This window comes from Mastomys coucha, unplaced genomic scaffold, assembly GCF_008632895.1.
Source record: "Mastomys coucha isolate ucsf_1 unplaced genomic scaffold, UCSF_Mcou_1 pScaffold14, whole genome shotgun sequence".
In the NCBI taxonomy this organism is placed as follows: Eukaryota; Metazoa; Chordata; class Mammalia; order Rodentia; family Muridae; genus Mastomys; species Mastomys coucha.
Genome location: NW_022196896.1, coordinates 96749908 through 96776803, shown reverse-complemented (window position 1 = coordinate 96776803; position 26896 = coordinate 96749908). Strand labels below are relative to the sequence as shown.

General features: G+C 36.3%; 1 protein-coding gene across 3 annotated transcripts in view; it reads right to left on the bottom strand.

Annotated features, from left to right (window-relative positions):
- Vwc2l (von Willebrand factor C domain containing 2 like) overlaps window positions 1-26896 on the bottom strand; it is a 168292-nt gene that overhangs the window by 135407 nt on the left and 5989 nt on the right. For 2 of the 3 annotated variants that reach the window (XR_004117920.1, XM_031367848.1), the window contains exon 3: window positions 5343-5472. The exons of the other annotated variant lie outside the window; for it this stretch is intronic. Coding sequence is in view for 1 of the 2 variants with exons in the window: in XM_031367848.1 (XP_031223708.1) it covers window positions 5343-5472 (130 nt within the window). In the remaining variant the exon portion in view is untranslated. The remainder of the gene's footprint in view (window positions 1-5342; window positions 5473-26896) is intronic. 3 annotated transcript variants of the gene reach the window in all.

Genomic DNA, 26896 nt, shown 5'->3' with positions numbered 1-26896 from the left:
CTCTCTCTCTCTCTCTCTCTCTCTCTCTCTCTCTCTCTCTCTCTCTCTCAGTCTGGGCATTTCTGCATGCTCATGTGTGTATGTGATGTATGTATGTATGTAAACCAGAATTTTGCATCATGTGTTTTCCTCAATCACTCTTCATCAAATTCTTTGAGAGCAAGTCCTCTACTGGAGCTGAAATTTATCAATTCAGTTAGTCTTGCTGCCCAGTGAGCTCCAGGGATCTGCTTACCCTCACCTCCTTAATGCCTGGATATCAGGTGTCTAGAGCTGTACCCAGATTTCACCCTGGCTATGGCAGATCCAATCACAGATCTTCAGGCTTGTATGGAAAGCACTTTACCAACAGAGCCACCTCCCTAGCTTTCATCATAACCATTCTATTATAGAATTAATTAATTGTGTTTCTAGTCCCATTACAATTTAGTGTATAATTTTAATATGTGTATGTCATTTAAAATGTATTAAATATATCATATAAGAAACAATATGTATAGTATGCATTGCTGTGTTAAACTGTTTTACAAGGCATGGAGATATGTCAGTAGCCTGTTTTTAATGGCTGTGATATATTTCACTGCTACACTGAAAACAGTAATGTCCCATGTTGACTTCTCACTCTTGAGATGCAATGAAAATTCTATATATGAATATGGGATGAAGGTACACATCATACAGTAATCAACTTCAAGTGACATGAAAATTTTCATAGAAAATGCTTTCTTAAAAGGTACCTAGCATTTTCTTAACTGTTTTCTGAAGATCTTTGCTCATAAGAACTGCTTCCATTATTAAAATAATATCAATACAAAATTGGTCTGATGTCCCTGTAACTTCTGATTCCTTTTCATTAAATCTACTTCTCAATTTCTTAGATAAGATTTTCTTCTGAGAATTTTATTTATGAATTCATGTCTCACATCATAGAATTGATTTTTATTTCTTTCTTATTCATTTCATGGCCCTCTGTGTATACATTAGGGCTACCCTCATTCATGAGGAACCTTTAGAAGGTCTTCGATGCTATAAAGGAGTTTTTATCTCCAGTTTATATATAACCTGCCACCCTGATACACTCAACCTATCTGTTTGCCTTTCTGGCTAGCCTACTACCTGCCTTACTTTCATGACCATAAAACTACAAGAAAATAAGGAGTATGGAGTTAAATATTTGAATAGGCTTGTGTCAACTTTAGTTTAGTTAGAAGAAACATGGTGTGTATAGAAGACTGGGGGAGGATCCTGTCTCTCTCCGTTTTTCCCGAGTTAACTTGTCTTTCGGAGGCATAAGTAAAAACTGACTATATTATAATGAAAATATAAAGTCTATACAAATGCACTTAACCATTTTGGTGCTGTAGTGATTAAATTTTTAATAACTGCCAGCATATTTTATTTGCAAAGTCATATGTTTGGCATCTATGAGCATGGTTCATAAGGAGTTAAAACAAAAGCATTAGGATTCATGAAAAACTCCAAAGTTGCATGAATGATAAAGAACAAGAAATTGAACTGAATATTAATTCACATTCAAAACATACAATATACATTCTAGGTTACTGACTATATTATGATTGCTTTCCAAATATTATAATTTTTATATTAGACCCTAAACTGAAACATTTTCTTTAGCAAATACTATATTAATACTAATTTATTTTTGCGTATTATTAGAACAAATAGGCAACTACCTTGTAAAGAATGCTCATTAATTAGCATAGAAAGGCATGTAGTAAAAGATAAATCAAAGTATTATAACATTATGAAAAGTATCAGACTTTGAAAATGTCACTTTAAAAAAACAACGAGCGCATTGGGGTTACCAGCTCTTGCAGTTATGCAGAAGAAAGAGAAACAACTGTTTAAGAATGTTGCTAAAACCAGGATTCATGTGCCTATACCCTGAGTGAAAGGTTATCCTGATCTTTCTTCTAGTAAGATCATTATACATTCACTGCTTGGCCATTCACACCTTTCTCTCATGTTTTCTTCCTCTGATTTACACTGAGAGTTTTTCTTAGTGCTGAGCTAAGCTGAATAAGAATGAAATCTTCCTCTGGCTTGCTTGTATTTATTCAGAACCACTCGACATCCTGCTTGAGATAGTCATCAAGATGAAGAAATTTAAAATTCTCCTTCATTCTTTACATAATTAGAGAAAAGTTCCAGAAGTTTCATGCTCCCAAATTGATATTTATGAATTATATTGAGAAAAAAGAAAGGGTATCATTGTTTGTCTAGGGGACAGATTAGCTCATATTTTATAAAATTAAGAATACTCCATTTTGCAACAATTGTTATGGTTGGTAACTTGTTTCTCAAGAAACCAATAGATTGTTGTTTCCGTGGTTTGTTTGCTCACAAATAATTGCAAAGCAAGGATTTCATATTAGTTGATACTAAAATTTCAGGTTAGATATGATAGATTCTATCACTTAAAATGTTTAGTTTCTATCTTCAATGCATCTTGCTTTAGTTCTAACCCAGGAAGCTAGAAAAAAAATAAATCTTGTTATGCAAAAGGGGAATGATTTGACAGCCAAGACAATCAGCATTTATGCAAACCAAAAATATTTGTCTGCCAAAATCATCAACATCTATAAAGATTTATGAAAATGTGCAAAATGCTAAAAGACTATGTATAAATTAGAATCTGTTGCCTGTACCTGAAATCCATAGGACACATTTTTAACTTGTGCCTTTACTTTAATCCAAGAAGATAGGAGGCATACTTTTACATAATAGTTTTCACTATAATGGACAAATTTATCTTCTAATGTGATGAGATCGACTTACAATGTGCCGAATTTTCAAAACACTCCTACTTATAGTCTATCATGGTATTTATTTTCCCTCCAGCTCTTCTACATATGTAGCATCTGCTTCTATTTTCTTAACTATGCTTAGAAAATTAGCAAATAAAGCATGGGCTCAGCCTGCTCATTAATAAAATATTGGTCTTAAGGGCTCTCAAAGTCCTTTCGATCAAAGTCCTTTGGCATTGACCATACTTTATGTATTGAAAACAGCTCTCAAATTAATGACATGTAGCAATAACACAAAGTCTTTTAATATTATGCTATAGCAAGTGTTAGTCTTCCTTCTTATTTAAACACAGATTAATATTCCCTTATTATTTTAAAAAAGGTGAAGTTTGTTTGGAAGTTGCAAGATGAACCAGAAATTATGCTTGTATACTGTGCTATATACATGGCAGGAGAAGTGGTCCCTGTGCTCCATGTCATGGACATGACAGCCAAAATCTGCATTAGAAAACTTAGTATGCCCTCACAGGTTATGTGAATAGGTAACTCAATTAAAGTTCATCCGTTAATGCATGTGCAAAGAAGACAAATTTCTAATGTACAATAAGCACAAGCTAATCTTTAATGGTGGCATATTAAACACGACTAGTTTGAAGTGGCTATCTAAATGTGGTGTAGGCACTGTGATGGTAACTTGGGTGGTCTACTGGATGTATGCATTAAGATTGCCCCCTAAATACATAAATTATAGTCTCTAACTCTGAGAGATGCTGAGTGTGTACAGAGACATCTTTTTTTAACTTATTTACTCTAAAATCAGGGAAAAGTCAACAAGCGCCAACCAGGGAAGAAAATACTCTCAAGGACCTGTTTAGATGCTTACTTCCAAACAACAAATTTTTTTCCTTCAGTTAAAGACTTGTCAATCCCATTTTTGAAGATTGATTTGGTATCTGAGCTTTCCTTCTTTTTATCCTTGGAGAAGATGAAAAATAACACGTCCTCCTCTACTTTAGACTAACCATTCATATACTTTGTGACAGTTAGTTCTCCCCCGAGCCTTCTCTTCTGGACAAATTATGCTAACTCCTTCAGTCTATCCTCCCAGGTCCTATTTTTCAACCATTAAATCATCTTACTGTTCTTTCCTGTATCTTTTCCAGTTTCTTTAAACATTTTCAGAAATATGAAGTTTTAAATCACGTATCTTTGCACATACAAGGCACTATAGAACTTTGGGGGGTATTTATTTCCAGCCCGAGTCAGAGGCAGGTGGCCATGTCATATAAGTCAATTGGACAAGAAGAAAAAGAGAAACAAAATGAGCAATTTAATATCTTAACATAATGGATTTATATGATCAGAAAGAGAAAGGCCTATGCACAGAAAAACATTGGAAGGGTGTTACTATTAGTATTTTGGTAAGATACCAAACCACAAAAATTATTTTTAAAATAATGGGATTCCCTTTTGTTGTGTCTTTAAATAACTTGATTCCTTTTTTAAACTAATCATCTGTTAAGGAAAAGACTGCTAAGTAAGTTAACAGAAATTTAAACACTATATATACATATATATTCATATATACATATATATGTATATGTACATATACACATATATATCCTAGTTACATATATACATATATATACATATATATCCTAGTTACTAGGAGTTAGTTACTTTACTGCATCAATTCAGCATTAGAGCAATGACAAGGGGTAGAACTACCCCCAAGCACATGTAAATGCCAAGAGAGCATTTGTGGATTGTTAGGTGCAAAGTATTTCCTCCCCCTTGCCAGAAGAACGTGACCACTAGGAAGAGTAAGACTGTATGATCTTTGCTGATAGAATGTCCTGGAGGTCATTGCCTCTCAGAGTATTCTCTAGAGCATGATGATGTTTTCAGATGACTAAGACACTGTGATTTTTCTCGACTATTCCATTTCATAAGGGGAAAAATGAACCCATACTATTATATACAAGCCACCTCCACCTCTAGATGAATTTCTGTGAGGACAGGGATCTTCTACTATGAAAATCTAGACCAGCCCCCGACTTCAACACACATATCAGTTTTAGTCTTTCTTGCTTGAATTTAGGTACACTTATAATTGAACTCATATCATTTGGACAACTTTAAATTTTAAATATTATTTATGTCCAAACCAAAATGTTTGGCACTTGCTCCATTGTCTGTCTTTGGATGTGCTATACACCATGAACATTGGAAAACAGCTTCACAGTCTCCAAAAATGCAGAGAAATGCAGACACTGCAAAAATACAGTACTGTGTTTTCTCCAATAGTTTCTTTATAAGTCACCAATAAATTATAAGGGACACAACAAAGCCAGCATATGAGAGTTCTAATTCCCCAGATGAAAAGCTACTCAATTCACCCATACCTAGTTCATTTTTACTTTAAGCCTTTAGAAAATCTTATATGCCAGCTACACCCATATTGAAAAGCCAGAGGCAGATCTTAGAGGGCTCTTGCACTGAATGGCGTGCAAGTGTGGAATACTGGTGTCTTGTCCTGACCCCTTCTTGAAAGCTAATACAGGGCGTTCTTACCATTTTTGCAGACAGGACAACATTGCTCTGGTTCATAGATTGGGTTGACACACTCAGGAACTGCGCAGTCTGCTACAACACAGTGAACTTCATTGCTGGGCTCACAGCGACACCATTCACATGGAGAGGGCTAGGAACAAATCTCAAATTAGCCCCTTTTCTCCTATAACTTAATGCTTGCACATTCATATGATGTCAGAAGACAAGACAGTAGTGTTTATATCAACTTTAATTCCATTTACCAAGTGTATGATCATTCCGCCTCCAAAGGAAGGCAACCTGTATAGCCAAGCCAAGACGAGTTGTCAAGCACACCCCAGGCTTCTGTAAATGGTGCGTTGTTCTGCACCACTGTTCCTACTCTGCAGAGGAGTGCCTGGACACCAAACCTGCTTGTTGGTCATTTGGTTTCCAGAGCACTGACTGCTTTGCCTTCCTCTACAGAACAAGATAGTAGTAGAACACACAAACTCGTTTCTGTGACTGACCGTTTTTTTTTTCTTTTTTTTTTTCTTTTTTTTTTGGTTTTTTGAGACAGGGTTTCTTTGTATAACCCTGGTTGTCCTGGAACTCATTCTGTAGACCAGGCTAGCCTCGAACTCAGAAATCTACCTGCCTCTGCCTCCCAAGTGCTGGGATTAAAGGTGTGCGTCACCACTGCCCAGCCGATTGGTCATTTCTGCTTCCTAAGAAAGGTGGATTGTTAGGAAATGAGAAAATATTAAGTACATATCCTAACCCTTCCTATGAATGCTTATTCAAGGCAATTTAAGCATACATGGCTCTTTGTCAGTGTGAATGTTAAAGAAAATTTTAGCTGGAATCCAAGCATCCATACCCAGCCTCATGGCATCATTTCTGAGAACCTTACACCCTGCCTGCTTGCTTTGAGAAGTGAACTAAAATCAATTGACCTAAAAAGCCACAATTTAAGCAAGAGTCAAAGACTCTAACATGGAAATGGAAAAATAATTAAGATAATACAAAGCTGAAAAGACTTTTCATCTGTACAATACTTACCAACCATGAGTGAATGGATTTTCAGTTTCTTTTCTAGAAAATACCAGTGACCCTTTCATCCTATATAGATTCCTGCACTACCTCTTTATGAATCCTAGGTTTAGATTCCTAGCATGAGAAGTTGGTGCTCTAACAAGCTAGACACTGCCAATCAACTATTTATTCTTAGGAAGTTCTGCTCGAAACACGATGCACAATTTTTACACTTACAAACTGATTAAATGAAACCCTCTTTCCATCCTCTGTGGATACTATCCAAAATTCTGATTTGTTCCTTTTTTTCTTTTTTTCAGAATCAGGTAATTTAAATGATTACCCTGTCTCAAGTAGTTTGTGTGGGATAGAAAACAGTGAATTGATTATTGTAAACATTAATTTAATCTCCATTTTGGGCTTGAAGAACAATAGCCCGGCAGTAATTGTCTTAGTTACTGGATGAGTTTACAGAAGCTGCAGTAAATTATTGCTATGTTTTAGCATGATACACTAGCTTATTGAAGGTAAAACTGTGCCAGTTAAATTTAAGAATAATATGTTGCATTATCCCATGCTTTGTCTTCCTTTTGAGATTTATTTATTACTATATTATGAAATTGTATGTTATCACCTTTCTTATTTTTTCTCTAACTCGAATAAAGGAACATTTATTTAGTCCTCATTTCATAGATGACGGAATAGGTGGTAGACATTCAACAGTTTTCCAGGTCCTGTGGATAAACACAGGATAGAGATTTGAAGGTAGGGCTGTGATCACATTCCCATCTCATGTTTTTCAATACAAAGTACCATTCACTGTGCCCTCATCCAAGTAGTTGATATCCAGGGCTATCATATTCGTCTATGTACACCTGGTCCAGAGAAGTCACCACTAACATTGGGGAAATCGGCTTACAGAGGATATGCACTTGATGAGAAATTTACTTTTGCAGTTAGTCCGTAAAAATTCTCATGGTAATTTAACAATGAAATCAGGAAGTGTAAGAAGGACGTTTGTCTTGTCCTATGACTTGTATTTGGGGAGATGTGTCATCTTCAAGTTTTGGAGCCTGGACTTCTTTCTACTCAGTGGTGTCTTAGAGGGAAGTTAACAGAGAAAGCCTGAAACCAATACATGGTAAGTATGTATGCGTCTTACAATCCAAAGAAGTACTCTTAGGAAGGGTGGAAACTAGCGGGCATAGTGATAAAAGAACACTGGGGATTTTGAAAGGGTTTGGAGTAGTGAAACAAACTAGGAAGAGAAAATTACTTTCCTGATTTTTAACACCTCATGTTCATCTTTGAGCCTGGATTATTAATTTTTTATTCCAGAATCTGGCCTTAAGTCCTTGTGATTATGGTATTTCCTCTTTTTATTTTATTAATTTGTTCTTTCAAGTTATCTTTCTTTTAAACTTCATTTCGTCATTCCCCATGGTATCCATCCTCCAGGCTCAGTGTGGCTGGCACATCATATGCCCCTTCGCTCAATATGTCAATCCTCTAACCTCTTCTACTTACCCAGCTTTCAGCCGGTGCTCCAATTTGAGGAGTCCTGCCTGCATGACACCCCCCCCCACACACACACACCAACTTTTATTATTTTAAATATTAAACCTCTCGTTCTCAGCATTCAGTCAAATTCAATGCCTTGACCTCCTAGTGAGGCCCCCTGCCGACTACCAGCCTTGCCAGCCCTACTGGTTCTGACCACATCCCCATTCTCTTTGTCAATTGCACTTTTCCATGGCCTTGGCCTTCCTTTACATTTTTTGAAAAGATACCTTTTGAACAGAGTTGAGTTGGGAGGAGCAACCACTGTGCTACTTTGATTCTTAGTTCAGATTTTTAAAATCCCTCCCACCATACAGTATAAGAACTATAGGTTTTGGTATTTCCGACAAGTCATATCTTTAGCACTGAGCTGGTTACAAATTTTCTTTTATTGGATCCTTCAACATGAAAACTGCAGATTACCTAAAAATATTCCCATAAAACCAAAGATTAAGGAATAAAGCTGTCTTTAGAGGAACAGGGAATACTGAAATAAGATGAGAAAATATTCCTTGTACTTTTCTATCTTTAAAAAGATAAGCTGTGGAGCTATTGTCTGCTAGCTATTTGGGAAGGCAGATGATGAAATTACACCAGTCTAAAATTTTATTTCTTCTTTTAAAGAAATCACAGAGACCGCTTTACTTCTTAGCAATGTTTAAAAAATAATACAATACTTGATACATTTAGATTCTCATAAAATATATTTGCAATTATGATTATAGATTACATTTATTTGTTAATGCACATATTAGATGCTATGAATCCTATGTGCACCTTATAAATCTTTTATATCTCCAACAGTGGTTTTGAATGGCTAATGCAGGATTGTAAGTAGGGACTATACAATTCATCTGTAATTTCCACTGTCACCAAATGCATGTGACAAATGCTGTCCCTGTTGGCCCTAGGTCACAAACATTTCTCCTTCCTGAGCTCTCATTCCAGGAGCCCAGTCTGAAAGCTGGGTAAGTATACATATTCAGTGAATATGATTTGCTAAATCAATCAGTGACTTAAGTATCAGCTTAGGTGACTAGAATGTAAATTTTCTCCCTTAGTAGCAGAATGAGAAACATGGGCCAATACATGTGGCTAAAGTTGGTTAGCTCCCAAAGACCTTGAAGCTGAAACTGAACTTCAAAGTAATCGTGACCTGAGGATGTTTGGTGAACAGGAGAGAGAGACTGGAATCCTGGAAACAGTGTCGTGAATACTCCATGACATTTTAGATTGGAAAAGCAGCCTAGGAACCAGAAATATAAGTTACTGGAATAACAAAATAATTTTAGAAAATTGTCAACTCTTTTCTTTGCGAGAATGTAGGAGCTAACATTGTTATCACTGGGGGTTAGGGTAAGATCCCAAGAGTATACTTTTTGCACATTGGTTGGTTAGAATCGTCCATGTGTTTATAAAAATGGACATTTGTTTTTGTATTCTGAACACTTGAGAAACACCCTTTATCCCTGAGGATAGTCTAGATATGTGATCTATATATCAATTGAGTCATTGGGAGTTATGGGTTTCTGTCTGTTGATGCCATTGTTCAAAGTATCCAGGAAGAAATGACCACTGTCAATAAGGTTTGTCGCACAAACTCCCATCTGAAAGTTAGCAGAAGCATATAGGTACCCTCACTATGATTTTTCTGTCACTCGTACAAAAGCCTATACAAAAGCCACCTTTAGTTCAAGGAATCATTTCATTGGCTTTTGAATGTTTTTCATTTATTCTTGCCTATTGCCTTCATAGATTTAAGCTGCTTATAATATACATGAGTGGGAAGAGAGGCCCTTGGTCCTGTGAAGACTCAATGCCCCAGTGTAGGGGAATGCCAGGACAGGGAAGCGGGAGTCTATGGGATGGTAAGCAGGGGGAGGGGAAATGGGATAGGGGGCTTTTGGAGGGGAAACCAGGAAAGGAGATAACATTTAAAATGTAAATAAAGAAAATATTTAATAAAAGATAAATAAATCAATAGACTCAAGAGAAAAAAAATATTCAGTTCTGAACTCTTGACCCCTAAAAGACATCTTAGTATGAAAATGAATATTTTACAAAATCTACAAGTTTGCAGATTTGATGCAGAATCTGTGTCTCCTTACCTGCTAAGCCTCGCCTCTAGCAGCTTTATCTGTGCTCATCATGTGTGGAGAGAATTTTGACTCAATGACATGTTCATGTTTTATTTAAATTTTATAAAGCACACTTTGAGGGAATCTGAGTTGTGAAATAACTATTTGGGCTCCAAATATTATGGCAGTGAACATAAACTCACTCTGTAAAGGTAATTTTAAATTCATAATGTTCATTGTGCTGATCACAGGTGAGTCAGTCTACAGGCACTGCATCAGCTAGCTCATCTAGCAGTAGGTGATTGTAGGCTTTTATTGCACTAGAAAACACTGTGCTAACTAAATTTAAAGCCCAAGTGTATGCAGAGGAATTACTATAATGCCTGAGAAAAAGCATTATGTGATATGTGCCAAGATGAATGGTACTTATTAATCACAGTAGTTTTTATAGTATATTATAAAATACATTTTAAAGCAAAAAGTCCTGGCTTGAAGCATACCCATTTATTAAAATTATTATTATTAAAAGAAGAAACAAAATTACTCCCCGTCCCCCCCAAAAAACACTCCCTGAGTATTTTGAGAGACAAAACTTGATTCCTAGAAAGGTTTCTGAAAATACTGTTGGGAGCTGATGGGTGGAGACAGGATGGGTGAGATATATGCTAGAGGTCAAGTTTTGCTACAATAACTAAATCAATGATTTTCAAACAAAGTAATATCAAGCTCTGTGCATTTGGGGTTGCTTCATTTCTTTGATCATGAGCAAAAGTTATCAAAGAGCCCCGCTTCTTTTAACAAAGCAATCCATTTGAACAACCATTATTATTATTATTTTTTTAAATCTAATCCCAACAAATAAGAGGCATTGCTTCATGAAGCATTCTTCTTTTGGAGGTAATTTATGGCATAAATTTTATCACTTTATGGAACAAGTCTCATTACTTCCAAACCGGATGAGAAACTTGGAAGGCACTATTTCAAATTTGCTGATGCCTGTCAGGAAATTCACTGTTCACTTCATTAAAATATACATCAAATTACAAAGCACAGGAGTATTCAGCATCCACCACCATTCTTATAGATGGTGACTTGCATGCTGCAGATGCTCCCAAATAATCAGCAGACCTGATGGGGTTCAACCAAAACTCACAGTCATGTGAAAGATGATCCATAGCGTCTGATTAATATTCTCTTTTGTGTTTCTGATCCAATGAGCTTGCGATGACCACTCCAGGGGCCTGACCTATTCACTGCAGTTTTTTTGGAACATTGAGGCTACAACTGATCCAATCAGGGAGATACAACTGGAACTTCCTTAATAATATTAATAATGCTGAAGCAAATAGAAAAGCCTGATACAAATTGCATGTCTATATCTACATAGTAATATGTATTTATGCTTACATATCTCTATGTCATCTATCTCTCCATATATGCCTCTTTATGCTTATATATTTATATTTTCTCTATACATCTATGAACATTTATACATATCTGGATCTTTATAGCCATATCTTTATATACATAACAATCTGCCCATATCTATCAATTGATATCTATCTTTAACCTATATATGTCTTTCCCTCTCCGTATGTCCAACAGCAAATGTATATGCATATATCATTTAAATAATGAGTTAAGTGGCAATGGTTCTGGCTTTTTCTGAAGAGGTTTGTGATTTGAAACTATATTAAGGGCCATTATTGGCAATGTGCCTATCCAAACTCCTTTCAGCTTTGCTGAAATTAAAAGCATTTCATAAAAATAATTGTAAAAAGTTTCTTGCTCATGTATTATAATAAGCCAGATGTCTAATAAACTATAAATTATAAAAGTACAAATTCAAAATTTATGTTTTTTACAAACAGTTATCATCATGTATTATATATAAGGTGAAGCATATAAGGCTATACACTAGAAGCAATCCCTCTATACTCTCAATGAATGACTGCCCAGAAGTTAAGATTTTTTTTCAGGCCACATGGTGACTACACACATCATTAGTCCCAGCACTTGAAAGACAGAGGCAGTCAGAGCTCTGAGTTTGAGTTCCCCTTGGTTCATAGACTGAGTTCTCAGACAACAGGTCTATACAGAGAAACCCTGTCTCAAAAGAACAACAACAACAAAAAAGATTCAAACAGGTATATTTTGATAATTTAACCAGAATGATTTTGTCAGAATAATTACTGGTATTGTTATAATGAAAAACTAACTTTTATTTTTATTTTACCCAAGCTCAAAGAAAATACAAAACGATCAGAAAGCAGATGAAATGCCAAACTTAAAGTGTTAATTATCAAGAACAAAGAAGTTTCTTTGTTTTGAAAAAGTTCAGCATTTTAATTTGATGGTAACATTGTTTTAAACGTATATTGTTTCCTTGAAAGGTTTTCCTTCGAAAAACAGTAAACATTTTTGGCATGTTTTAAAATATGTTGGTTTTTTTTTTTTTTTGAGAATTTAACACAGTGTATTTTGATCATATTACATTCACCCCTCCTTCACCCTCCCTGATGCGTTCCCAGCCCCCTCCCCCCACAGTTCAGTGTTCTTAATTTTAACAACAAAGAATAACAGATCAAGTGCAATGGCATTTTGCACTGTGATTTGATCCCACCTATTCTGATAACTGGATGATATATAGAACCAGAGAATTTTTAAGGAGTCCCATGACCAAAACGTAGCTTTCCTGAAATGTGACTAGGGTCCAGAAAAACAAAATAGAGATAAGTATGGCCAAACGCATACTTCAGTTGCAGAAGAAGGTGTATCATTCACTGAACAGGCAAAGCAAACTTATCAACAAAATGTCAGGGAGGTTTTATTTTTCCTTTTCTCCTCCTTTTAGTTGCTACTAAGATTTTCAGATGAGAATCTGAAAGTATAGAGAAAGGTCACAGTGAAGATTTGTGAAGTGTCACACGGATACCTGTGAAATACCTTAGAAAAGCACCAGCCTGCTATCCATTCTCAACAAGCTGCTGCGAAGCTACACGTGATACGTGACCATCCTATGACTGCGGGACTGAGCCTGGAGGCCTCTGCGATGAAGATGCTCCGTGGACCACACATTTATGCAACGGGAAAGAAGGACCCAGTTGTGTAACTTCAAAATGTTCTCGGTACCACTGGAAAGGACATATGGTTCCTATCAGCTAATGAGCAGCCACTGACTGGAGGTTTTTGGTTTTTTTGGTTTTTTTTTGTATATGTAGATGTATATTTATAAATCAATTCTACACCTAATATTGTCAAGTCACTTTCTTTAAAGAACCTCATCTTATGTAATATATTTTCTATATTTAAGTGGTTTACTCTACTCAAGAATTTCTTTTAGTTTTCCCCTATCTCCTCTGACAAGTTTAAAACGAAATCCAGTGGAGTTATAGGAGAATATGAGACCGTGAGAATTCTATCCTCTCAAAGAATCGTATAAGGAACAGCTATCACTAGCGCCACTTTACAGAAGTCATTGGAAGGAGATGATGGCAGAAAGGAGAGGGTAAAATAACGCAGTCAGCTAGCATTGCCCGGCGGCAGAGAATCCAGATCCTTTACCGGAACTGGGACAACCTTACCTGTTACACTGCGAAAGGAGGAGAGATCGCTTCCTAAGGCCTCTTTGCTGCCATCTCAGTTTTCTCTAGGCAAAGATTTTCTCAAAGTTGAGTTATTTTCTTCCTATTCAATTTGGCAATAAAATTGTATGTGGATGTGTGATGATGATAGGTAATTAAAAGTTAATTATATTAAGCACTTTATAATTGTTAATACTGAAATATATCATGGTTTCAATGGTAAGGCGAGACAATTTTCCCGTCAGTTTTATAGCTTATTTTTTTTTCCCCACACTTAGTTCATAGCTTATCCTGTTCTAAGAAAATATATTGGGACAGCTTATGGGCAATGAAAGTCAAGTATATTTTATTAACAAAAATTTGACTTAGAATTTTCTTGACAAACTTCTACACATTGGTGTGCAATTTTGGAAACGTGTAGCTGTTGTTTGTGCTGTCTGGTTGTTTTGTGATAACATCAGGAGGAGATTCTGCTATCAGACTCTTTGGTTTTTGTATTCAACAGATTAACCCTCTTCAGTGTGGGCTATCTTATTCTTATAAGAAGGGACTGATACATATATACTCTTAAGAAAGTTTCTATTTTATTCCATTTTATTTGTTTACTTTTATGTGTTTTGTGTGGTATATGTTGCCATGGAGCACATGTAATAGTCAGGGGACAATTTGCAGAAGTCGGTCCCCTTATCCTTAACACTGCTTGAATTTTCTCTGTGGATTGGTTCAATACTCCAAGAGAGTACTGCAGTATGTGAAGAGCAGGTAGACTAAGTGGCTTTGGGCTTTACTTCATCACAACCCCCAATTGAATAGTAGTTCTTCCTCTCCCACATCCCCTGTGATGATCTGAAATTCTTTTGAGTTTCTCCAGGGAGTATGCAGCTCATAGATCCTTTAATTAAATCAAGATGTAATATATTGGGGGTGGTGGTGGTGGCGCATGCCTTTAATTGTAGCACTCGGGAGGAAGAGGCAGGTGGATCTTTGAGTTCGAGGCCAGCCTGGTCTACAGAATGAGTTCTAGAACAGCCAGGGCTACACAGAGAAACCCTCTCTCAAAACGAACAAAACAACAACAAAACCAAATGATGATGATGATGATGATGATGATGATGATGATGATAACTAAAAATAAGATAACATTGATTTAAACTATACAGTATTTGGCCTGTTCAATTTGTGAAAATGATACTATCAGGGTTTTGAAAGTCATCTAAACATGTTGCAACCTCTTACATGTTTTAGTGTTTGCATGCAAACAGCAAGTAGATTGAGAATGATGTTGGATGACGCCTTTAGACAGTTCCATAAATTCCTATTTACTAAAGAAACTTCAGTCTTTCATTGGCTTCTTTGTAAAAACAGATTTTTGAAAAAGAAAGATAGCTTTAGTTCATGGTTATTGGAGTCTTGATTTTCCTATATTCTAGCTTTAATGCAAATGTCCTAGAGACTCACTAACTAAAGGAATATTCCTCACAATTCTAACTAAAGGAGTATTCCTCACGACTCTAACTAAAGGAATATTCCTCACGATTCTAACTAAAGGAATATTCCTCACGATTCTAACTAAAGGAATATTCCTCACGATTCTAACTAAAGGAATATTCCTCACGATTCTAACTAAAGGAATATTCCTCACGATTCTAACTAAAGGAATATTCCTCACGATTCTAACTAAAGGAATATTCCTCACGATTCTAACTAATGGAATATTCCTCACGATTCTAACTAAAGGAGTATTCCTCACGATTCTAACTAAAGGAATATTCCTCATGATTATAACTAACTAAAGGGATATTCCTCACGATTCTAACTAAAGGAGTATTCCTCACGATTCTAACTAAAAGAATATTCCTCATGATTATAACTAACTAAAGGGATATTCCTCATGATTGTCCCTTTTCTCCTTAATGAAGCTTTCTAAATCTCAGCAGTCAAAGGTTTGCTATTTTAGCAGGGGTTTATTTTTAATGCTGAAGGAAAATTAAAGTTAGACTAAAAATTTTTAATTTCCCCTGTCATTCCTAGGAGGAGGAGGAGGAGGAGGAGGAGGAGGAGGAGGAGGAGGAGGAGGAGGAGGAGGCTCCTTAATTCATATTAAATGAATGTAAGTGGAGTTTCAGAGTAGTTACACATTGTTGTTGATATTTTTATTTTCAGTACCTCTGTTTGTATAACACATGTATATAACATGCATGTATTTGTGTGTGTGCACAACTGTGTGGATGTCAGAGGCCAGCATCCAGAGTTTGTCCTCATCTTCCACCTTATTGGAAACAGGGTCTCTTGCTTTTGTATGTCGGGCTAGCCTGGTTGCAAGAGATTTTTTTTTTTGTCTCCCACTACCCATCTCACTTTAGGAGTTCTAGGATTAGAGACACATGCTAATACACCCAGCTTTGATATAGATTCTAGGGAATTGAACTTATAATCTCACAGTAGCATGGCAAGTGCTTTACCTACTGAACCATCTCATTAGTTCCAATTTGTATATATATACATGTATGTACATCAAAATTTGCAAAAATAATCCTGATTAGCTCTCAATGGGTTCAGGGTGCAGTTTGTGTTTGCTTTTAATGGATGAGGCTGTACCTTCAGTGTGCTTGTATATATCTTGATGATGAGAACTTTAAAATGAAACCAACTCAACCCTGAAAAATTGTGAATTAGGAAAATTTTGCCTCATGTAGCCAATGTGTTACATTCTGTGAAAAAGATATGGGACTAAAGATGCAATCAATGACTTGTAATTGAATAGACAACAGTAAAGGAAACATGTCTGTCTGTCTGTCTGTCTGTCTGTCTGTCTGTCTGTCTATCTATCTATCTATCTATCTATCTATCTATCTATGTCTTCCTACCTTTCTTTCTTTCTTTCTTTCTTTCTTTCTTTCTTTCTTTCTTTCTTTCTTTCTTTCTTTCTCTCTCTCTATATATTCATGTATATATGCATGGGTATATATTCATGTGAAAATAAAATGCTTTCAGCTCTATTTCTTTTAGAATGTCTAACAGAGAATTCATCAGGCTGGTAAGGTGTAGTGGAAACAGCCCTAGAATGAGTCAGCATTGGCTCCTTGATTTGTCAGTCTTGAAAATCTCTATTTTACATGACAACAAGAAGAAAACCACAGATTACCTTGAACACAGTTTTGAAAATGAGCATAAATATATAAATAATTCAGTGGGCGAGTGCACTTGCATGACACATAAATCTGACCAGTGTTATTTGTGTTGCTGTCAGGCACAGACCTGCTTTTGTTCATTTCGCCTCCACATGCCCTGAGTCTGACCTGGCTGCCTCTCCTGATCCTCATGCTATGGACTGGTACCATGTTCCTTCCCTGTTTTTATACTCTGTAGCCTGGTGCTCTGACCACTCTTGTTGGCTCATTTCTTTTTGGTTGAGCTTTCTCTTTATTAACCCTTCAGTTTTCTTTAGAATTCTTTCAGTACGTTGATATTGCCACTCAAGGTGTTTTTCTTTAGCTTTGAAATATAATGTCTCCTTGCTTTAATCAAACTATTATAACAATAGTAGGAAGACACCACTGTCAGGGGCATTTATACCATGCGTGAAGGGAAACTTGCTGCCTTCTTTATTTTGATTCATTGTTCTACCTTAATGTAATCAGAGTGTTGACTATGACAACTTAGTTTTAAGAATGCAATAATGGACTGATACTTGCATATACTACTTATACACCTTTGCTTATTAACACAATACTAAATATATATATATATATATAGTATTATACTGAAACATAACATTAAATTGTATTATAATCAAAGGGGAATACATAGGAATAAAAAGATGGACTTTTTATAAATGTTGCTTCTTCACATATATTTGTGAATAAAAGTGATTACAATTGAACACCAATGTAAAAGAACCTAACTATACGTTTTGGAATTAGCTACGAAAAGAAATGTGGCTTAATGTATGTGCTGCCACGCACATACAGTAAATAGGCAAATCTGTTTGTCTTTTTAAATTTTCATGTTTAAAGAGTGAAGCTTTAGTCTACTCTCTGGAAACCCAGTCCATCTTCCTCAGTCCTGGGAAAGGTGACAGTATGGTAACATAGCTATTTGAAGGGAATATAAAGGGGAAGTAACTGCAGGCCATCAACAACAACTTTCTCTTTAGAGGGCTATAGTGTTTTGGGATACCTCAAAAGGAACCACAGACCACATATAAATGAATAAACATGGCTGTTTCCAATAAATGTTTATTAATAAAGCATTGTGGATTGTGTTTGGTTATGATCTGTATTGTGCCAACTTAGGTCTTCTATTATTGGTAATTCATAACTAACATCATTATTACTGTTATCCCCATCTTGAGAGGTCATTTCTTAACTGAACTATTTTGTGTAATACAGATTCATAAGTTAATGTAAGTAATAACATGGATACCGTTTTGGTGATTTCAAACAAAAAGAAGAGATTAGCTAAGATAGATTATTTTTTTCTTCATTAATTGGCCCTCTGTATCAAACAGCAGAATTAGACAAATCATTAATAGGTTATCTCTTAAGTTACGTTTGCAGTTGTGTGAACTTTAAGATATTAAACACTGGAAGATACGGAGCCTAAAGTAGCCACCTTCTGTATCCAGGCAGGACTACCAGTGGAGGGATAAGGACACCAACTCACCCATAAAATCTTTAACCCAAAATTTGTTCTGCCTACAAGAAGTGTATGAAAAAAGATGGAGGAGAGACTGAGGGAATGGCCAACGAATGACTGGCCCAACTTAAGACCCATCCCATGGGAAAGAACCCATCCCTGACACTATTAATGATACTCTGTTATGTTTGCAGACAGGAGCCCAGTGTAACTGTCTCTGAGAGTCTCCATCCAGCAGCTGACCAAAACAGATGAAGAGACCCACACTCAAGCATTAGACAGAGCTTAGGGAATCTGGTGGAAGCGTTAGGGGAAGGACTGAGGAACCCAGAGGAAATAGAGACTCTACAAGAAGACCAACAGAGTCTACTAACAAGGACCCTTGAAGGCTCCCAGAGACTGGAGCACCAACCAAAGAAAATACATGGGCTGGACCTAGACTCCCCACACATATGTAGCAGATGTGCAGCTTCGTCTTCATGCAAGTACCCCAATAAATGGAATGGGTGCTGCCCCAGACTCTGTTGCCTACCTGTGGGTTCCAGTTCCCCTAACTGGGTTGGCTTGGCTTGCCACAGAGGGAGATGATATGCCTAGTTCTGCAATGACTTGAAATGCTAGGGTGGGTTGATACCAAGGGGAAGACCTTTGCCTTCTCAGAGGAGAAGGAGATAGGGGAGGAGCTGTGTGAGGGGGATGACTTAGTGTGGGGATCTATGATCAGGATGCAAAAATGAGTGAATGAAGAAGTAAATAAATAAATAAATGGAGATATGTTAATAGATGTCTGAGGGAAAGATTTGTTGTACTGTCACATGAAAGTGATGTTTTTGGATGAAACTAAGGAGTAAGCAGTGGTAGTAAAATGTCATTGGGCTTTAATGAGTCACATATTGTGTATTAAGGACCATCTCCTAGGATCTTTATTTGGGACACTTGAACATCGAGGAAAAAAAAAAGAGAGAGAGAGAGGAACAATGTGTGCCTAAGTCGCCTGGCAGCTCAGTGTTGGAGCCTGCTTTAAAGTCCATTTTCACCTGACTATTGAGTTCTTAGCAGTTGAGAGAAATACACTAGCTCTCAGGCCTTTTTAAACATAGTCAACTGGTCTTAGTATTCTACTGTGTACTGTGCATTTCTAAAGGAGCTTTCAAGATGCATGCATCATTTCTCCATCTTCAAGTGAAGTGAAAACCATTGATAACTATTACTAAGAGTTTCAATTGAGATGGTAGCAAAACACTCTGAGAGTCTACATTATTACAGGGAAATTCCAAAACTTACATTATAACAAGGAAATCCAAAGCGCGGAGAACAGAACAATCTGGGAAGTTTTAGCATAACTTCTGAGATGTAAACAATTTAAATGTCAAGATGAAAGTGGAAGGAGTCAAGAGATGCAGATGTTTGTAGCATTTCTTCCTAGGGGACTGACTGTATGAGCAGGCACCACATGACCAGCTTGGTGACAACCCTGATTCTAATACCATGGACCTACAAGCTTTTATGTGCCCTGTATCCATTTTTCATAAGCCATTCTTACAATTTAGTGAGAGGTAGAAATTTACAGAGTGAAAAAACAATTCCCCTCCCTACATCGATTATGGCTCTAAAAAATTGTCAAAATATCTTTCAAGGGTGCCTATTTTAATTTGCTGTTCCTTCCTGGTATAAAGTTGTTTCAGTTAAAATAATTATAAGTAGAATATTATGTGTATAAATATATTTAAAATATATTTGAATACTTTTAAGTAATAGCATATTTAAATCTAAAATATTTACATCTTTATATATAATAACTTAATAATAAATATTTTAAAATATATGTAACAAATAGAATTTGGTCTAGTTACAGAAGTTTTCATTTTTATAGAGAAGGTTTATTTTCTCTCCCAGCCCTTGTAAACTTAGGCTTGTTTCACAAATTGTCTTCAAGCCCAATCAAAGATGGATTTTAGATGCGCCAATATTATATTGTTCTTGTATACTTGTAACTCTGGGTTGCCATGGTGACAAACTCTGATATCACATTTCTAGAGACAATTGGCTGAAATAAATCTTTGGGCACAACATATTCATTGGAAAAGAACATGCAAATCGGCTTGAACTTTCTTATTAAAGGTGAAGGTAGCAAAATGTGGCAAAACCCCCTAGGAAAGTGGTATAGTAGGACTGCTTTTGCAGAGAATGAGCTGTGGTTTTATCTTATTTCCATGAAGTTTTGGTTAGTCTTTATTTTATCATTTCTACAACAAAGGCATTTAACAAACAAAAGTTTTTATTTTTATGAAACTAAAGGTGTAGGGTCAGTAAGAGCACACACACACACACATACAAACACACACACACACACACACTCAGAAAGTACAGAAAGAATTCTGATAAAGACATTGTTTTAAAACTCAAAGTTATTAAACACTGTTTAAATAAGACAGGTACTTTTTGTATGTGTATGTGTGTGTGTTGGGTATGACGTATGTATTTGTGTATGTGGAGGCCTGAAGTATGTATGTATGTCTATATATTTATATGTATATATGTTTGTATGTATATATGTGTATGTATGTATATATGTATATGTGTATATATGCTTGTGTGTGTGTATATATATATATATATGTATGCATGTCTGTATGTATGCATGTCTGTATGTATGCGTGTCTGTATGTATGTGGAGGCCTGAAGTATGTATGTATGTATGTATATTTATATGTGTATATGTATATGTTTGTATGTATATATGTATATATGTTTATATGTGTATATATGCACGTATGTATGTATGTGGAGGCCTGAAGTTGCCATGAGGAGTCTTCCTTGATTGTGTTTCACCTTATTCCTTCAGAAAGAGTCTCTCAGTTGAACCCAGAACTCATTTATATGGCTAATCTGGGTACCTAGACTGTTCCCAGGACCACTGACTCTCCCTCCCACAAGCGGGGATTTTGGTTAGACCATAAAACTAGCCTATGTTTCCATGGGTTCTATGGTCTGCACTCCAAGCCTCAGAGCTATGCTGCAGGCATTTTAACCACTAAGCCAGTTACTAGCTACGGTAGTTTCTAGCCACTCCTATCACCCCCCCTTTTTTGTCAGACAGGGTGTTGGACATTCCAGGCTGGCTTAAACTTATTATGTAACTGTTGATGACCTTTAACTCTTGACCCTCCTGCTTCCACCTCTCAAATGCTGTGATTATAGGCATGCATAATAAGTTGATATGTAATAATGTACCCTTCAAATTATTGATAGTGTTTATTATTAGGGAATGTTTGTAGGAACATTTTTATGTTAATTCTATAGACAGAAAAGCATCAGGAGTTCCTGGACAGGTAGAACAATATGGAGAAAATAATAAGTTTTATTCAATGCACTTTTATACCTTTTAGACAACTTCTTACCAGCACAGAATAAGGTCATCTGAAATCTTTTTAAGGATGTGAATGGCTTTCTTAGGCCCTTTAGTATTTTCTTCACTCTTTTCATGATGTCATTAAGCCCTTATGAAGATAACTTTATTGTGATATGATTTATGGCAGACTAGAGACAAGGATAGCAACAATAGAGGTGTGTCAGAATGAAATTACTGATGCTAATCAGGAGCAATGATAAGGTCCAAAGTGCAGACTCTAGAATAAGAAGGTTCTCAATTAATATGAGGCATTGTTTGTGACAGCAAACCCAAAGCATCTCCATCAGCTCTTACTCGTTTGTCTTGAGTCTTTACTTGACCGCTAGACAAGCGAAAATAAAAAACACACTGATAGGTTTTCCTGCGTTGTCTCTCAAGAAACCCACTTTACTGCCTGATAGATAAATCAAGGAGTAGGGAAACAAGAGTGAAAAAAATTTAAAATGTGGTCAGAACTTTAAGAACTAGAAATAAAAGATTTATCTCACATCTCAAATAAGGAAAGAACACAGATACATACATACATGCGTGTGCACACGCACATGCATACACACACATGCACACACTGACATGACACATACATATTACTTTGTGTATGTAGCAATTTCAATGAAGACTATATAGACTATGCATATTAATCTGCAAAACCTGTACAAAATATGTTGTACTTGAGAAGAAATAGGATTTATGAAAAAGAAGAGTGCATTTGTTAGCATCTTCTACTGCTTCGTTGCACATATATACAATTAAAAATAGGCAAGCTTTTAATACGTACAACTGGAGTTTGAATTTAGATATGCAGTTACCAGGTAGACATTCTCCTTTGCCTTTTGAATTTGGTGCATTAATAAGAAATGGGCAGTAATGAGTGCAGACTTCCTAAGGCTGACCTCAGTCAGCTACTAAGAGTAACATACTCCGCAAATCTCAGATGTGGCTACAAATCAAACACTACCCTCCTCATGTGCACAGGGCACAAGCATCCAGTCACAAATCTCTGATGTCAGACTTATCACAAAGTTACAACCATTAATAGTAGCACCTTCCAAAAGGAAGACCAGCAGTAAATTTTGCTGGGAGAGTATGAGAAACTATCGTGCAGTCTACCTACGTGGTACCCACCCACTTGCTAGAGGACTGTTGTCTAAAACTGAAAACTTTGACTGCCAAGGGGATATTTTACCCACTTGAAAATCATTTATTCATAGGAATCTATTCTCTTGTTGGGGACATTTTCAAAAACAATAATTATTTATTATTATTATTATTGTTATTATTATCATTTATTTATTTTAAATGTGACCTCTTTCCTGGACTTAGCATTTTTTGTGAAACTTTAAAGAAATGCCAAGTATATTTTCATGAGAAAAAGTGGCACCATGGATCATATGACTATTTTCACAAAACTCTATTCTAATCTCTGAAATTGGCCAGAGATCATGAAAAATTAAGTAGTGGGTCACTAATTACAAAGGCATAAAGCCTTGGTGGGGACCTCCACCAAGAGTCTGGGGGTTCTGCTCAATACCTGCTGAAGCTGAGTCTGTGTAAATAGCAGTAGTGACTCACTCTGTTATCTGGCAATAACAAGAGAAAAAAGCTATTCCCTAACTCACTTGCAGACCATATCCGTGTTCAAAGACCCAGTGTATTCTGAAAATCAGAAAAGGTATTGCTCAGAGCTAACAGTTATTCTAATCATCTCTACAAAAACCTTAGTCATGTTTGTTATATAAAGCAATGATTTTCTCCTGGACTGTCTTTGGACAGGATCTTTATGTCCCTTGGAGATTCTACTACCCATTTGTTGAGACTGTATAGACTTCCTAAGTGATAACATTAAAAAAAAAACAAAAAACCTCCCATAGCCCCAGAATCAATCCATTTCTGTTACTCAAATCAATTCAATGTATACACTTCAGCAAAAAATGCTTTTTGACTACATTTCTCTTGTGCTAAAGTGCTCCTTAGCTCCTTTGCCTTTTGAAGGTGCTAATATGATAGTGGATGAGTGGGGTATGGTGTATTGGGTTTTTCAGGTTGTTACCAGTTACATTTCAAAGCTGAAAATTTTCTTCAGCTTTTCTTTGCCCCCTTCTTTAACAAACCTTGTCCTCAGATCCTGAAATGTGTTGCCTCCCATTTTCCCCATATTGAAAAATAATCAGACAATAACATTTTGAAAAATACTTCCTATTTAAATATTTTAATAGACGGAATATTATAATGTTAGGCATTAATGATAGGCGAGTAGGTAATAACAAAGCTGGGATTTGAATCTCCATGTGAATATACCCACTAACAAGCTAGAGCAATTCTAAATCCAACTGGTATCTACTTTTTTTTTTCTTTTTAATGGATATGATGATTTGGCAAAGCATTCTTGAGTTTTGAGTAATTTTATGTCCTCTGGTTAATACTTCAGGATTTGAAAACCAAGTGTAAAATTCAAGGCATAAACAAGGCCGGTACCACAGTATGAAAATATGTTTTAATGTTGTTGAAGGTTAACAACACATACAAAAATATGTACCAGAGAAAATGATTATACTAAATCCTCCAAATTAAAAAAAAAGTAGGTCTTATCAGTTGTCTTTTTCTACTAATAGGAATAGCACAAAAGCTAGTCCCAACAGGGAAGGAGGGACCTGGGACAAATTGGATCCTGAATTTGGGGCATTGGATATTGACTACAGAGAACCACTTCAAAGTAAAACAAGCTATGCTAAAGCTGACACCTCATTCAGCTGCGTGTAGTCTAACCTTCAGTGTATGACCTGAAACTAAATTAGTACAAGTTCTAAAGTGTAAAGAAATATCCACAAAGACTAAATCTTGCAGAGTGAGAGTTATAAAAATATTGTGCAAAATAAGAAATTATTTCTCCTTTGGGTTACTCAGACGCACAGAGCTGAGGCAGACCTTTACATTTCTAATCAACGTTTTCTACATAAGCCATTGTATATGCTGTTATAACTCAATAATTATAAACTTATTAAAATGTAGGTCTGGTTCCATGTTGGTTGGGTAAACATCAAAACAGAAGATGAGAGAACCTTCTATGTGGTGACTTTCATCTTAACATTATCAGACTACTAGGGAGTTTAAGTTTTCCAGAAGAGTAGAGAGAGGCAGCTAACCCCAACTCCTACATCAATAACTGTAAGGAGTCCTCATATCCTTTACACAGTGCATTGTTCAGGACCCATGTGGATCAATCTGTAAGTTTACCGATCAGAAAAGATTCGAGTGCAATGAGGTTATTTGCCAGCTACTCAGGACAAAACCTTACAACTAAAACCCTAGACACATCTACGCCCAGCTTTAGGAAGCAGTGTAGAGACATTAGGGATCAGAAGAAAGTTAAAAGGGATATTTCACTTGGAAACACTATGTTCCATTTTAGGTTACTTGGGGACCACCCTTTCTAAGCCTTTAGGAGCCGAAACAGATCCAGGGCATTTATAGGCAGTCTCCTGAATCTCGCTACTTTTGTATGTTCAATCATGATCTTGCTCATTATCCGATTTACCACCACCACCACCACTGCTGCTGCCACCACCACCACAACAACCACAAACAACAACTAACAACAACAAAACAAAAGAGGATAGTAAATGCTTGTGCTAATTTCCTGATGCTTAGGGTTAGGGATACAGGATGTAAAAAAGAAAACCAAAGTATTCATGGTGGTGGAGGAAACCTGTGTGTTCTAGAAGGATCAGGCAGCCCCATCTTAACGTACAGTATTGTAACATGATAGAGGCAGTCAACAAGAGGTGTGGGAGGTATGTGGGCAAGGTTCCCGCCAATCCCGCTTTCGGTTGTATGATCGTAGTTATGTACATGTTTGGGCTGATGCTTTGTTTTTCTTACCTGGAAGTTGTTGAGTAGGCATCAAGATGGGCTGTAGACAAGTAAACAATGAATAGCACGTGTGAACACACAGGGAAGGATTTCTGTCAGAAAGGGATTCAAAGAGGCTAATGAGCCAACTCTGAACCAGTTTTTCTCAACCTTTAGGTCACCACCCGTTTGGGAGTAGAATGATCCTCCCCACAGGAGTCATATATTAGATATCTTGTATATCCAATATTTACATTATGACTCATCACAGTGGCAAATTTACAGTTATGAGGTAACAAAAAATAATTTTACAGTTGGAAGTCACTGAAAATTGAGGGACTGTATTTAAGGGTCACAGCATTAGGAACTTTGAAAACCACTGCTCTAGATTATCCATGGGGAAAGTCAGATATTACCCTGAAAACTGCCCTGATACCTTTATCTTTGTCCATGTGAGTATTCTTGATGTCTGCTTTTAAAATTCTAAAATAGTTTTGAAGTTTACATACATGAGAGATATGTTAGAAAGGGAAATCAATTTTTTCCAGGTATGTTTGTAATTTTGAAATTTTCCAGCTGTATTTCTTTTCCTGATGTTCTTTGGGAGATAAAAGCATATTTAAACCTAATCTTAAATGTTGGGGACCACTGCTCTACTTGCTTTCACCTAACATTAGCACACACCACAGCCTCAGATCCAGCCTCTTGTTATTCACAGCACCACATCTTCTTCAGGCTTTGCTCTTCCCAGTCTCTGTCCAGAAGTTTCTCTTTTGGAATTTTGATATGCCCATATCAACTTCGATCATTTTAAAAGGCAGCTCCAACATTGACCATCTTGAGAAAAGAAGATTTTTGGTGTGGGGGGGAGGCAAGCCTCATGGTGTGTTGATAACCTTTTACATCATAAGTCTTGGGCAGACACTGGCACTGCCCAAATAGAAACGTCATTTCCTTTTTGTAAATTAGGGTCTTGCTATGTGGCTGAGGCTGGCCTTGTGAACCCGTGATCCCCTTGTCTCCCGTTTGAAAATGCCTAGATTGTAAGTGTATGCCAGCACTCTTAGTCCATTAACTCAATTTTGACTGCTTTTCTTTTTGTTTGAAGTGTACATTAATCATGCCTTTCTTGTTAGCACATTAACTTCTAGATGCCTTGATTTCCAAAACAAGTGAATTTATAGTATCTTAAATAGTAAATGGTACAACAAATGCTCTTTGGATGAATATATTATTGTAAAGAATATCTCATATTATAACAACCTTAATGATGTATCAGTAGCATTATTGGGAAGTTTCGTGAATCTTAGATATTGGTTACTTGTTCCTGGCAAGGAAGTTGGGAACGTGAAGATGACAGGATTTGGCTAGTGTTTGCTTAGTTGTATAGTTCTTACAGACACGTACAACATTTATAGAAGATATTAAATTCCTTCATCTGAA